We start from the raw sequence: 16,356 nt of genomic DNA on the forward strand, positions 1-16,356 counted from the left end.
TTCATGCTTGGAGGTCTGAAGGTTTAATCTCACTCCATGCATACAAAGAGGTCAAACCAAAATTCAAAGTTACCTTACGCACCATTTGTAAGTCAGATGTATACAAGAAAACAAAATGTACCGGATAGAGTTATGTGAGCAGGGGCGGTTACGGGTCGATTAAATTAATGATGTGCTGTTAATGCTAGTGTTAATTTAGTGCTAGAGGAAGGTGCGTGTGGGTGCACGCGACGAATGAGCGCAATGAGTGAGTGATAAAAGATAAAAGAGCTACGTGAGCTGTATTTGCCGCAGGTTACGCTGACGGTAACCCATTGAGCGGTTGTAATTAACCCCCCAATATCTCAGTGTTACGTTCAGGATGCAACAGCATTAGACATGATATGCTACTGCGTACGCATAACAGGTACAAGAGTCAAAATAAGTTCTACTTTTGGATATGTACTGTACATTTTGATGGAATTGATGTTTTATGGCCCTTTTCAATGTTGCCACTTTAAATCAAATAAAAGGACGTGGCCATCGCTCCGTTGTGAGCTACAACGGCTACGGGTGATATAGCGCAAAATCGTTATACAGGCGGCACACATATGTACATCTCTTACAGCAGGTGTTTATAGAGCCACCGAATGCCTTTGTCACTGCATCAAACAAATGAACGACCGGATGCAGCAACGTTGGATCTAATTAAGCGGAAATAAAATTGAGATAATTGCCTTTGGAGAACAGAAGGACCAACAAAATGTTTGGCCTCACCTTCACTCCGTGGCTCTCATTACCCACTGTTGAGCCAGAAATAGACATGGTACTTCAATTTCAACCGCCAAATCCAATAGTTATTGTCAGTATTTTACAACATCTAAGCAGGAGTCAACTGGATTGCCATTGTGTGTACACAACATTTTCGGCATTGGATTTTGTTGAGGGTGTTGCGCCACAATGTGCCTTTTATCTTAATAAAAGTTAAGACTGAGGGCTCTATTTTCATAGATGGTACACACGGAAATTGATAGGTTGATTATTTTCAGTTATCATACATTCGCTTATCATTAATGTTATTATTAATGTTATATTGATATTGAGTGATTGATTGATGAATTATGCTCGCAAAGAAGAAAGCTTATGCCTGACATGATAAATTGATTATGCTTGCAAAGAAGAACGCTTATGCCTGCAATCATTAATTGACTATGCCTGCAATGAAGAACGCTTCTGCTTTTAATAAAGATATATTCATTATTATGTACTCACATTTTATCCATTATATACTCACTTTTGTAATCAAGAATGCTTGGTGCACTGTGTGGAAGTTTAGGGACGCAACCACCTTTCCGAGGACGTGGTTGGGAAGAGATAAGTGTTAAGACTAAACAGTGAGCAAGGTTGGACAGTGAATGGAGCCATCAACACCAGCTGCAACGTGATGTTTTTGTAACAATTGCACACATGTACGTAATTTACACTCGCATACACACACATAGTCAAACAAGCTCAGTGTGTGTTCAACAGCCCCCACCCTTTAGGTTGGACACACATATGGAGTAGATTTTCCAATAAATGAGGAGGTGAAGGGGGAGATCGTTAGGGTAACGTGCCGAGAACTGAAACCGAACGCTTCTCCTCGTTCCCTCCCGGTACCAGAATTGAGTCTCCTGTCTCCTCCTTGTGTTTTATTCCTGAGTGTCAAATTGGACCAACCTGACAGAAATGCTGGTGAATCCTGATTTACATGCACATGCAGGTTTCGCTTTGCCTGTTTGCCAATTTGACAGAAGGATCTGCGTTATGCAGAATTTGGTGACAGAAAAAAAAATTGCTGTTTGGTGCTTTGGTGTCTTTGTTACCGATTTGTTGCTTTACTGTTTTATATGTTAGTTGTTCCATGTACAGCATTTTGTATGCAGTGATGGCTGTTTGAAAGTGCTCTATAAATACAGTTGAGTTGAGAAAATCGACCTCAAGTTACCCATGCTTGGACAACATCTGAATAGTGGCGCCGCTGATGAAACACATTTTTTCTGGATTTATTCGCCGCACAGGCAGACAGATTCTGAGCAGACATGTCAAATAAATTTCATCCATAAATATGACATCAACAGGCATCAGACCGTCTGAATCGGTGTAGAAATCCATTAATTGAATGCATTACTATCACGATATGACTTTAGTTTATAAATCATTCCAAGAAAGGGTGGGTGGGAGTGTCGCAAACGAATCATAAGGGGTGGGGATAGATACATAACGGACATATTTAAATGACCAGCAGCTCATTCTGTATTTGAGGGTACGGCTTTCAGCTGTCTACTGCCCCACCAGCCAAGCACGGCGACGATACTCCGGTCACACGCGGATCGCTGCAGCCTTCCTCGCACAGAGGCATCTCCATGCAAAAGTGAGTGTGCTACATTTAAAAGTTGTGAGAAGTGCAGCTTTAATAGGCAGCAAATGGAGTTGGTTGTGTTCACACCCACAACAGCGCAAACAGCTTTTTAAAATACACCAAAATACAAACATCCGGTCTAACATGTCCAGTGTTTTACTGTTGTTAAGTCTTGTCACTCTAAGTTAAACTGACACTTGTATGACTTTATTAAAATATTACTTTTGAAATTCCACTACCACGACAGGAAATGTCTTCAAGCTTAAAGATTCCACTATCTTGAATGAGCTTTTTAGCACTTGAATTCTTTTATTCATCCAATTTAGCGCTTTTCCTGTGCAGGGTCATGGGGAGGTGGAGCCTGTCTGTATTTCAGCTGACCCTGGTCCAGAGATAAATTTGTGTCTGTGACACAGACACACACACACGTAAATGAAGGAGAGCAAGAACGGCACAATAACTGTGTTCCCTGTGGCACGTCACAGGCAGCAGGCTATGAATCGAGGTGCAAGCCTGCATGTGAAAAACACTTCTTGGAGAGCCAGCTCCGGTACAGACTACCGACTGCCCTACCACTTGCTCACACACACTTACAGATATAGACACGCACTCTTCTTGCTGCAGGGGATCCAATCTGAAGTTCAGGTACGGTATCTAAACTTTTTCAACAGAGGCCCCTGAAAGTATGCGAGCTGGTGAAATTGCGTGCATGGGAGTGTCCGCTTTTGTTTGCCGATAGTGGGGAGCAATTGTGAGGGGGTAGAAAAACTGAGTAGTTAAGGGGCAAATGTTTGATTTAAAAGTAGGAAGAAGCCAAGCGGTGCTGCAGAGACTGTCTGCGTGGGCTACTGTATGCATATTTAATATGTGAGTGGGCAGTGATGTTTCAGAGATTGTAGAGCAGGAGAATGAGAGAGAGAATTAGTCGAAGTGAAATGCTTCTGGCAGTTTGTATCCAGAATGTTTAATATTTTGTTTGTTCCTGCTGAATGCAATCTAAACATGTTGATTTGTGGCTTTTAAAATCTTTGCTTTCCTTGGAAATGGTCTAACTTGCGTGCGTTTGAGTGGTTCTCTCGGCTGTATAATACAGCTGGTTTAGCCTATAGGCAGGCATTGGTTCTCATAATAATACAACACCAGCACGTTTCACTCTGCAGCAGCCACCACCTCCAGCATCAGCACGCACCATCATCATCATCATCATCATCATCAGGTGCAGGTCGAGGATTCTTTTGGAGCTCCGCTGGTACATGAAGAAGACAGAGTGAAGCCCACAAAGCAATGCTCGTAGTACTCGGGCACAGTCGAGCGTGTTGAATGAGGAAGCGGCTACCGGGACTGCTTGGTGTTCTTTTCCCGTCCAAACGAGCCTCTTACTGGGAGGGACATGCTTAGCCGGGCGATTAACGCAGCCTCCTAGGCTGGAGGAGTAAATGGGACCGCACGTCATCCGAGCGAGAAAGATGGAGCGATTTTTTGTCCTCGTTCTCAGCTGTTTTGGCGTCTCGCGGGTCTCAGCGGGTAAGTTTCTAGTTCATGTGCAATTGGAACGACAGTTGTGTTCGTGCAGCAGCATCCGCGTTTGACTGCCTTTTGACTGTGCGACGAAAGGTGTCCACCGCGATGTGCATGGATAAAACCCTGGTTTGCACGGACGTCAACATCACTGTGCACCCAGCGCATTGTCTTTGGAACCTGTGGAGAGCGTGTGTGTGACATTTTAGTGACCAACACGCGCGAATTTACCTCATTCGCAAATACGGTCCGATTATATTATTGGACGGTATTAAGATGGGCTAGGTTGACTGGCTTGAATAGGCTGTATTAAAACTGTAATTGCCAATCATATTACACTGTACATGCGTGTGTGCGCGCGCGCGCCCGCGTGTGTGTTCGTACCCGAAATCTGTAATTTATAAAATATTTTAAAGGCATATTTATATACATATTTGTCCGAAGTCTACAATATCTGCACTGTTTATCGTTCCTGTGTACAAGAGGGACCTGCATGTGCACCTCAGTGGCAGCCTACTGTATTTCATTCTGAGAAAGAAAAAAAAAATTAAAAATCACGAATGTGCTCGATGTCAGCACTGTCGCGCGTGTACCAGTTACCTCTTATTGTATGACTTCACCCTAGCACATTTCAAATCGGAAATTTAAGACCTATCCTGTATTATAGTCATTATAAAGAATTAGCACATACTGTAAACACTGGTGTTGGTGTGCTTACGACCCCTTGCTGCACTCACAGTCCAAAACAATGATTAGGCTATTAGCTATAAAGCCATTTGGTAAAGGCATCCAATCCAATCCAATCACTACATCCCATTAAAAAGACAACAATTCAGAATTTTAACTGACCCTGTCAAAAACTATAAAAGGGACCAATCCACGTTTACTCTTGAGGCTGTAGTTTTCAGTGATGGAAAACTGTCCACCCTCATACTACGTTTTTAATACTGTACTTTGGCTACCATGCAGTGCTGAAAAAGCTTGAATAGTGAATCTCATCACAATGTGTCAGTGGTCATAATCTTGTGGGCATTCAGTGAATGCTATGAATTAATTAATTATTGAATGAATTATTTTTTAATTTTTTTCACTCCCAAATCATTTGGGGGTTCGACATAACTTCTACATGAAAATAATCACAATTATGTGAGTTTCCTATGTTGAGGTCTGGACTATGTGGTTGAAAATGGTATCATGATATAATATTTCATATCAGTCGATATTATCATTATCAATATTTTAAATTATTATTATTATTATTATTATTATTCCAGACTTCATGACAAAGATCCGGAGCAAAAATGTTGAATTTAGGTAAATGTATTTATAAATATAATATTGAACCTTAAATAGGAAGTTAAAACAACTGAAAAAGTCAAATTAACTTGTCAATGTAAAGATTAAAGTCAGATGATTTTTAAACAATGCACTTAGTAGGGCTGCACCGAGCACAATGTATGTATATCATCTTAGTCTATTGATTAAATAGATTTACATATTGATGAAAAATACATTTACACATTTCCTTTTAGGTGCTTGTAATTGTGACACAAATCTAACGCCCTACTGTAGCCTCTTCCCACAGCACACACAATGACAGGGTCAGTGTTTGCTCCCAGATATCGATATTAAATTGAGTGCAATTTCTGTTACAATTGATCAGGCGTCTATTGCGAAATATATTGATATTGAATTATTACCCAGCCCGAGACTTTCACAAATGACCAATTACCTCACATCTCCTACTAACTGAAAAGGAGAACGGGGCTCTTGACATTGATGAATCGCATGCGTTTGTTTGCTGTTGGAGGTGTGCTCTGATGTAGATCAATGGACTGATTTTTCCTTTGTTGCCTCTGAACGACACACATACCTGGATACTCACAGGATAACCATGAGACGGTGACACAAATCATTTCTGAAGCATAAAATGTCAATGTTTCTCTGATTTGGTACATTTTTCCATCTATCAAGCAATCCGCTGACACTTGGATTGACTTTCTCTTTTCAAAGCATTTGATTTTGCTCACACTTCATTTATTCATTGTTTACTCATCCAATTTGAATAATAGTTGAGATGGTGCCGTTTTATTCTGGATGGATGGCTTTGCTTGAGCCAGCTCATAAATATACTTATTTATCATACTTTGGCCACAGAGGGAGAATCTCACGGGTAATCAAGCACAAGCATTCATAATCTATTTATACAATAATTGGATGCAAATTTATGACATATGCAAAATGGCATTATATCCGCCCATGACAGCATATCATGATTTAACAGTGTAATAACATAAAGCTCATAAATAGGGGGAAAAGAGGTCAAGGTGATTTTTTTTGTTGTTGTTTTTTTTTTTTGAAATGACAAGCACTAGAAACTCCAGGATACATTGATGTGATGTGATGCCAAGTCTGAGTGTCAGCCTGGCAAGAGTGAGAAGGAGTGGGACTGTAATATTTACGCCGCACTGACGTCTTTACAGCATCTGTGTTTATAGGAACTCATAAACAGCTGGTTGAGCCTGGGAAAGGAGAGGTAATGTTTCAATTTAAAATGTAAATCGACTACCTAACACATTCATCTCAATGGGTCCATAAATCCTCGAGAGCAATTTTCCCTGGGCTGTTCCAAGGAAAAAGGAAAAAATCAATTAGTCATTTAACAAACTGAACGCTGATGCAATAGACAAAATGATTCCAAGCTTTCCTCCTTTCTTTTTCTGATACTTTGAATTAGAATGCAGTCTGAGAGAATATGTTTTTATGCCTGCATGTAAAACTACATTTATCTTTTGGGACTTGGTGTCATACAGGAGCAGGTGATACATTTTCATGCTGGAGTCTACAGGATAGAGCATCTTTGAAATGATTTTCCTTTCTGCTTGTCCCATTAAGGGTCGCCACAGCTCATCATCCTTTTCGAAGCCTGTCTTCTGCATCCTCCTCTCTAACACCAACGACCTTCATGTCTCTTTTTTCAGTGTGCCTTTCACGCCGACCATTCTAGTTACGAGCTCTCCTCTGAATGTGTCCACACCATCCATATCCGTTTCAACAACACTCACCAAGCTGTTGGGAACACTAAGGGATCTATTTTGTTGCCAATTGCGAAGCCGGTCCAATTGTGCGGTTGGGTGGAGCGTGCAATGAGACTACGTTTATAGGAACTGGGAGCAGACCTCCATGGGTGTATGATGTACAGTTGGCCAGAGTGACCAAAGATCACCACAATCAAGTGGACACTTTGAGACCGCTTTCCAACCGGATTGTTCATATCCGTTTGTGAACTCCCCGACAATCTCGTTGTTGTCATATTTATGAATGAAATATGATGGCATCCATCACACATATCCACGAAGCTTAAAATCTGTTCCCCTTCATTGCAAATTCACCAAAATCGCATTACAACAGCTGCGCCACAACTTAGACCTTCTTCTAGCTGGTCTAGTTTCAGCCACCAAATTGTCAGGTGCTCCAGGGGAGTGGGAGGGGCCTACAAAATTGTCAAACACAATAAACTAGGCTTGCACTGGCACGGAAAACAAAGATGTGCCCGTTTTTAGGCCCAAGCACTGTCTATACAAATAAAGCTTTTACTGTTGAAGCTTCATTGGTGGATTTCTTTTTTCTTGATGTACAGCTTGAGCTGCTCAACACTCCAGGGTCTCCATTGTTGTAACTTGCAGTTCATAATGCACCACACACTTTCAATGGAAGACAGGTCTGGACTGCTGGCAGGCCAATCTAATACAGTACTCACAGTCTTTCACTATGAACTTGATTGGAACATATGCAGAATGTGGCTTGGAATTGCCTGGCTGAAATAAGCAGGGATGTCCATGAAAAAGACATTGCTTGGATGCCAGCAGATATTGCCTCGAAACTTGTATGTAACAGTACCTTTCAGCATTAATGATGCCTTCACAGATGTGCAAGTTACCCATGCCATGGGCACACACCCGCATACCATGCTGGCTTTTTCCGAATGGTCATTTTCTTCTTTGATACGGACGACACAACATACATGATTTCCCCCCCAAAATTCACACAGCACACTTTTGTGCTTTACATCGAAGTAGTAAAATATTTGAGAAAAAAAAAATAAAGTTGGAACATTAAATATCTTGTTTTTGTATTGTAATGAACTGAACGTAGATTGAAAAGGATGCATGTACAGTATGTATTCTATTTTTATTTACGTTTCACACCCAACTTCATGGGAATTGGGATTTCTAGTGTACATTGAAGTACGGAAAGTTTAAGAGCATCTTGTGGCATCTTCAGGCAATTTCAAACTGTTTCAAGGGGGACGCCTGTTACTTGCAGATTTTTGCTCTTTCAGTCCTTGTTGTATTTGTATAAGGCAAAGTTCCATAGCTTTGTTCTGGCCTTTGCGTGACTCAGATCATCTTACTTCAATATGTATGTTAAGCACCTGATCTGCTGCATTAAATCAGAGAAGATAAGAGGCCATTTTGTGTCCTTTCCAATTCCCACATTGTTATATCCCAGAATATGGTTGTTCTTGCATCCGGCACGTTTTCACTTCAAAACGCCTCAGGGGCCCATCTGAGGTTTAGTAAGGCACACGCGAAAGAAATGATGACCTTGTGCTTTGTGGAGTGGTCTTGTGCACTAAGATCTGGTGGCAATGGCTGAGGCCATGATAAATGGTAAATAATTTTTGAGCAACGGTTGTTGGTTGTTCATTGACGCATGCAGTAGTTCAACTTTCCATCGTATATTACCCATCCATCCATCCATCCATTTTCCGAACCGCTTGGTCCTCACTAGGGTCGCGGGGGGTGCTGGAGCCTATCCCAGCCGTCTTCGGGCAGTAGGCGGGGACACCCTGAATCTGTCGCCAGCCAATCGCAGGGCACATAGAGACGAACAACCATTCACGCCCACACTCACACCGAGGGACAATTTAGAGCGTCCAATCAACCTGCCATGCATGTTTTTGGAATGTGGGAGGAAACCGGAGCACCCGGAGAAAACCCACGCAGGCCCGGGGAGAACATGCAAACTCACACAGGGAGGCCGGAGCTGGAATTGAACCCGGTACCTCTGCACTGTGAAGCCGACGTGCTAACCACTGGACTACCGGGCCGCCCCTCCCGAAGTCATCTGGAATAATTTCTAACACCCCTCCTGACCCTCTTCAGGATAAACGATGTTGAAATTGGATGGATGAATGTTTTCATGTGTGTTTACATCCTCGAGAACAGGTGGGGTTGGGGTGGTATTTTAATTCATGGGGGTCAAGTCAAGTCGGCTTCATTGTCAAATATGCTCAATATACAACATACAGCACGGATGAAATTTCTTTCCTCTCAACCACAGTGCAAACATGCAGTGCATTGAAAACACACAGCTCAAAATAAGGGCAGCGAAACCGAACTGCATAAAAGAGACATAAAGACACAAATATATAAATATAAACAAATAAAACAATAAGTAGCAATCAAGAGACAACCAAGGGCACTTGTGATTATTGTGGGTTAAAGTGGTCGGTGGGTTTGTTGATATTAGGCATTGATTTGTGGACTTCACAACTCCATGATTGCTCATCGTGCGTTTTGGCTCTCGGTGTAGTCATTGAACTGGACAATCAATCACTGCCAATATCCCCACTCTATAAATCAATGTTTCCTCTTTGTGGCCATCCGCTTTGCCCTTGATAATCATCAAACCTTATTTTTGTGATTCAATCAAAAAAAAAAAAACGCAGTACAGTATATTGCACTTGGAACCTCAAAACCTGAGACAGACTAGTTTTTCCGTTGCAACACCGTTGCCAGATGTATGGTGCTCAATCGCTTGGCGTGTGTTAGGTGTCTTTTTTTTTTTTTTTGTAATGGTCCACTTCAGTCACATTCAGCCGCATCGCTTGGGGTGACTGGCTTTGGCAATGTCTGTGTCATAATCTGACTATATGGTATAATGAATATAGCCTTATTCCATGTTGAGATCATCAGAAAATGTTGTTTACATCAATCTTCCTCAATTTTTTTTTTCTTTTGTGAGTCTCTTCAACGAAGTGGTCCTATCCCGGATTAATGGGATTGAATGGGAATGAGTCTCTTTTGGTCTCTGTCATTAAATAAAATACCACTTCACTCAGAAGTAATGTTGGAAATTGAAAGCACAGATTTCTTTTTCTTGGCAGCTGTTGGCTCTCCTTCTTCTGTCTTATCATTTTGCCTTTCCCCCCCCTTTCGTTCTGAATGTATAAGCACAGGTGAATGCACCTGGTTTTCAAATTAAAACAAAAAATAATAATTCTGACCCAGATAATATAAATAATAAATCAACACAAAACAATAAAATATTTTTGGTTCTGTAAATCTATGCAGCCGTGGATGAAATATCCTTGTTGGCAACCGCTGGTTTACATGACTTTGTCTATTCAGAGCCTTCATTGAGTTAATATTGATTGATGTCCATGTTAATGTGGCCACTTGTTCCCTTCTATAATAAGCGCAACCGCCTACTTCATAAAGCTGTCAGTTCGTAACTCACATGAGACAGATCAATAGCAGGATGACTGGGTGAAAAGAAACTGTCGCCCTATTTCACTCACTGTGAATTTCTGAATACAGAAGAAAAAGAAAAAGGAGATTTTCCAGTGACGGTGAGTGAGGTTAAGATTGTAGTGACAGACAAATGAACAGCAAATGAAAGACTTCATTAGACTTCAAATGTTTGTTTCCAAACTCTCCAAAAACACAAGAACAGATGGCCAAAATGACACATCTTTGTGTTTCCTTTTAAAACAGTCACGTTTCCTGCGGCCACTCACTCAGACACTTTCTGCCTCCGTTACAATGTGAGGTGGTCATCCAGAAAATTTCTTGTTGAATTTGACCTGTAAAAAAAAATGTTTTTACTCTGACAAGGTCACAGCGACAGGGGATGTATAAGAAAAGCACAAGGGAGGTAGGGAGCAGAATGCAGACTTCAGGATAGTCTTGTCAAAGTTGTCACAGTCGAACTTTGGTTCAGCTCAAGGGCATATTTAGACGTTTTTTTTGACTGGCCTTGCGTAATTTAATCTTCACACCCTGAAAAATAGATATTATTAAATATAACAATAAAATCAGATGTATAGTGTGTTACACTGTGAAATGCTGCTGCATCCCACATCGGCAAATATTTATGACGTAGCATATCTAAATTATGTACCTGATGTTCAACCATCCGAATGAGGCACTTTATGCTTTGTGATGACCTTTTTTCCGGTGCGCTGCCATATCAATCGTGACTTTTGTGTGACCGTGTCAGCATGCAGTTGCGTTCTGTTTGCGTACTTCAGTGTGTGTGTGTGTCTATGTGTGAGGGTGCGTGAGTGGAGCAAACGTGCACGTGTGCCGAGGTCTCTTCTAACACACGTGAAGGCTATCTTCAGGCCATAAAACCCTGATGGCTCTATCACGGCACGTAAAATATAGATGAGCTGAGCGGCCTTCTGCAGTGAATGTGTGTTAACCCCAAAGAGCAAAGAGCAGCCACAGCCCGCAAGCCTCTTGCCCTCAATAACATGTTAGCAAGGGGAAATAAGCACCCCCATGCTGTCATAAAATAATATTCACAATCATCAGCTCGGACTAATTTATTGCTCAGCATTTCGGTAAGGCTTGTATTACTTTTATTTTTTTATTTCCACAGTGTTTGTGCTGTTTTCATATTTACACCTGCTGCCTCTCGATGCTGCGAAACACTTCACTGTACAGATTGGAACAGTAAACTTTTATGTCTTTTTTTTCTGATGCTGCACTGACAAAAATGACAGTTTGGATGAAGTTAAAAAAAAAGAAAGCACTTCATATAAATTAAGAATAATAACAAAATAAATAAATAAATAAAATACATTTCTCAAGCAAACCAGTTATTTCAAGTGGATCAATTGGGCTTTTCATAAATAGTTCCTCCTGCATATATACCATTTTTGATGGTTGGCATAAACTATTTCTTTTAAGTATGTCAAAGATTTAACATTGTCATAGTTGTATTTTCTCTGAAATTTGCACTTAGGGAACATTCACGGTCTTCAGACCGAGCATGCACATTTTTGAAATGTAAGAGTCGGAGTCCCGCGTGTAGGGGGTGATTTTATCACATCTCAGTCATTCTTTTATTTTGCTGGAAACTCCAGTTGACAGTATGTGTCATTGTCAAGCATGTTATTTTAATCGGGCATCCATCCATCCATCCATCCATCCATTTTCCAATCTGCTTTATCCTCACAAGGGTTGCGGGGGGTGCTGGAGTCTATCCCAGCTGTCTTCAGGCAGTAGGCAGGGGCAACCCTGAACCGGTTGCCAGCCAATCGCAGGGCACACGGAGACGAACAACCATCCGCGCTCACACTCACACCTAGGGACAATTTAGAGTGTTCAATCGGCCTGCCATGCATGTTTTTGGAATGTGGGAGAAATACCGGAGTACCCGGAGAAAACCCACGCAGCTTTCTAAAAGATTAGTATGCAGACCATATAGTCAAGGATGGCTTTCAGGAAACACATCTCATTAAGGTTGTTTGATACATTAACAGACATGGTGCGCTGCAAAATTCTGTTGAAAATGTAATGCAATTACATTGTTGCTTATTCAGAACAAATGTTAATGTATTGACTGCTTGTCAGAGGTCCAGTGTGTGCCTGCAAAGGAATCATTACATTGAAAATATACATACATTGCCAAAACACACTCACGGCCCACGGCATTTGTTATATCTACAATACAATACAATACAATACATGCTGATTTATATAGCGCTTTCACAACAGCGGCAGCTGTAACAAAGCGCTTCACAAAACAGTTAACATAAAGTAAAATAATAAACACAACACATAACATAAAACACGGACAGTCGTGCAGTCCTAACCACTTTTCCGTCACACGCTTTGTTGTTTGAAGCAGTTTGAGATGAAAGAGGAGAGATTCAAAGTGTCCTTTAACCAGTGGATCAGAGACGTCATGCTCAAAATGTGCACACGTCGGCTACAAGCTAAGTTTCAAAGTCAACAAGAAGCTGTAGCATCCATTGAGGAAAAAAGAGATTGGTTCACTTCTCCTGTCCCATGGAAATCCATTTCAATTCCAAGCGGCGACTCTCGGTTCCAAATACGCATCGGCGCTCTGCGCCAACGCTCGTCTCTCCTCATCCTCAACTTCAGCAGCCATCCATCCAGCCGCACTAACGCCGACTGTCCAACAGCGCCGACATAGCCACTGAACAAAACGGGGTTGTGAAAAATGCTGCCCATTACAGGCGCAAAAAACACAAGCACCCCAGGTCTGTCCAGCACCGACAGTCAATGGCGCCGACATTCCTCCCAATCAACATCTGTGCTGGTACAGGCGTGCTGCCGAGAAGGCGCAACCACCAAGCACATACTTCTCCTTTGACGAATGTCGTGGCCAAATATCAAATATCTGTACGATTTAATAAGATTGAATGTGAAAACTACATCAAAACCGCTACTTTTTAAAATATAATGCTCCGCTTGAATTCATTCTATGGCTGATGTTGTGGTGTCGAAAAAAATCATGGGGTGCAATCAATGTTTCATGTCGCCAAAGGAAGGCAGTGAAGTCGAACCAGAATGGAGAGCAGAGAGAAGCAGTGATTCTGAAGACAGGTCATCAATTCAAACACTGAACAATTAATTGCAAGGTTCACCTATGCCCAATCACTTGTTTTTTTATTTTATTTCACCAAATTAGTAAATGCAGGTGAGGTATTCTGTTTTTATTTTGGCATAGTTGTTTTTTTTTTTTTAGGTACAACAATGTTTGTATGTAAACCGTTTACTGTCAAAATGAAAGCCAAGAAAAATAGTTCAATAGAAACAAATACAGACAAAGCCTGACAAATACTCAACTTGAAGCAATAAACCCAAAACAATAAATACAGTACATGATCATCTCCCTTGTCGTGGCATCGAGATGAAGAGGATGTTCATAAAATAATCACAAGCCAACACTGTATTCATGTTCCCAAGGTGTGCCGGGAAATTGTGTCTATCTCTCCTTTACTGTCTATCGTTTCCCACGAACACTGTCTATTGCGATCATTTCTCTAATGAACAGGGATATCGAAGTGTTGTCACCCTGGATGTCCCTCAGCATGGAATAGACAACGAGCTGCCATCATGAACAAACACGCTCGGCGGGATGTCCAGCGTGGCTCAAACTAGCACCCATGTCTCACAGCGATGCAGACAGCTGCGCTCAGGGAGAGTTTATGAAAATGTGCGTCTGGTGTTTCATTGGAGCTGACTGTCATACGGATATTTAAAGCCCGTGGTCACCGGCAACACTCACTGTGTCTGATAACATCATGAAATGGTTGAAAGGAAGTGAATAAAGACATGAAAGCAATGAGCGGAAGTTTGAGAAGGAACCCTGGCCTTAATGACATGTTTGCTCTGTGTGATTCATTTAGTTGTTCGTAGCGTTATATAGGATAACATTTTCAAAAATAATTTCCAGTTTAATGCGTTTCGTAAAAATGTTGTTTGCATAAACGCCGCCATTGTTTTCGCGTGAGCAATGCATTCTGGGATGACGACGTGGTAGGGTTGCTGCCCACATTGCTGCTCTTTGCAGAGAAAAACAATAATTGCGAAATACTTGCAACAGCAAAAAGGAGTCAAAATGCCTCACTAAAACAAAAACATACCATCACAATCACTCCTGGATGATGTCAACACAGCACTGCTAAGTGTCCCGACCGAGAACATCACTGAGACCGATGGGCTGATCTATGCAGCAGTATCAGCTATCCTAGAGATGCTTGGCTACGAGACGAACAACCGGAAGGAGCATGGACCATCTCCGTGGAAGAGAAGACTAGAGGCAAAAGTAAGAGGAACCCGAAGAGAAATAAGCCTCCTAACAAAGGAAAGCAGACGTGTGAAGCTTAGGAGAGAACTGCCCAAGAAATACAACAAATTGCCCATGGATGAGGCACTCGAGACTGCCAAGCAATGACTCAGAGCCTTACTTGCTTACCCTGAAGAGGTAAACGAGAGAGGGAGATGCAAGGAGCATAAACACAATGTCCTCCAACAACCCAGTTAGGTCTTAGTATTAGTGGCTAGGCTGCAATATTGAAACAGACCTTCCTAAAACTGAGACAGAGCAATACTGGAAGAGTATCTGGAAGAAGGAAGCGTGGCACAATACCAACGCCCAGTGGCTGGCAGACTTACAAGCAGAACACAGCAACCTCCCAGAAGAAGCATTAGTAGTCATGAAGAGCTGGCCAGCACCAGAGCAGGCTGTGCAAAGAAGCCCCTATGGGTTTTGCGATCACTGCTCTCAATTTATGGCGTATTCACCTCCTTCACTTGCTTTGAGACCTCATCGAATTTCATATAGGCAGCGGTTGCCCAGCACCCTTGTAATATCTGCCCTCAATAACTTTTTTCTGCTCCGTTTGTGTTGAAATAATAGGCAAATTGAATCCATCCAGTTAATTAACCTTGTCCGAATGCTTTTGCATGCAGGGAAGCAGCTTTATTCTCCATAAAACGGGTGCAATTCATAAATTGTAAATGACACACTTCTGTGATCGTTTTTAAATGAGTTTACAGTTGTATACAGCTTGATCATTTTATTTCAAATTCATTGTGGTAGTGAATGATGGCAAGTAAGTATTAATTATTTGAATCCTTTCAGGGACAGCGGTTACTACAGTGGACATTTTCTCATGCTATCGGGTTACAGATTATTGGCACATGAAAGTCTTGATGAAAGGGATTGGAGTTTGTACACGTCATCATCAGGTGTACTCACTTTCCCTTGGTAACGCATTCAATTGTTAAGATTGAAAAAAAAACTCCTACAGTAATTAGAAAAAAGGAGAAAAAGAAAAAAATATCCCATACTGCTTTGCCAGATGAGCTTGGCGGAGATATGGTGCAATCCAGACTTGTTTCAAAACCTCATAAATGCATCCTTGGTCTGCTTTTAACCTGCCATCCCCTGGCTCTAGTAACAGTGAGACTGCAGAGGTGGATGTTTATCTTGCTGAATGCAGCAGGTTGGTGTTGTCTGCAGAATTTATTGATCCACAGCTGACTGCCATTTGAGCAATCTATGGCCCACAACCATGGTTGGAAATATCTTTAGTCTAGTTTGATACATTTAAGGCGCAGTCAACGGCGCTGAAATAGCACACACTGTAGATTTCAGACATTTTTTACTTACAGTGTGTAATTTAATGTACATTTTTAGAGGTCTTAGAAACGTTGTCCATCTTAAAATGAGATGGCACAAACGGCTTAAAAAAAAGGGTAGGTACTTTAATGGTGTGTTATAAAATTTCCTAACCTATTTGAGTAAAATCACTAAATTCCATCAATGTCACAGATTGGACGCACTGTGTAAAACTGGTGGAGGCTGCTGTATTTAAGAGGGTTTTGTGCTGAAATGTTGCACCATTG

At 41.5% G+C, this 16,356-nt stretch overlaps 1 protein-coding gene across 1 annotated transcript in view; it reads left to right on the plus strand.

The window, feature by feature from the left end:
- The first annotated feature begins 3,436 nt into the window (after positions 1 to 3,436).
- fndc5a (fibronectin type III domain containing 5a) overlaps positions 3,437 to 16,356 on the plus strand; it is a 28,055-nt gene continuing 15,135 nt past the window's right edge. Inside the window, exon 1 of the mRNA XM_086128140.1 lies at positions 3,437 to 3,904. Coding sequence (XP_085984266.1) covers positions 3,817 to 3,904 — 88 coding nt within the window. The 5' untranslated portion in view covers positions 3,437 to 3,816. The remainder of the gene's footprint in view (positions 3,905 to 16,356) is intronic.

This window comes from Hippocampus guttulatus, chromosome 13, assembly GCF_054856545.1.
Source record: "Hippocampus guttulatus isolate MCC_2025c chromosome 13, RoL_Hgut_1.0, whole genome shotgun sequence".
Taxonomy (NCBI): domain Eukaryota; kingdom Metazoa; phylum Chordata; class Actinopteri; order Syngnathiformes; family Syngnathidae; genus Hippocampus; species Hippocampus guttulatus.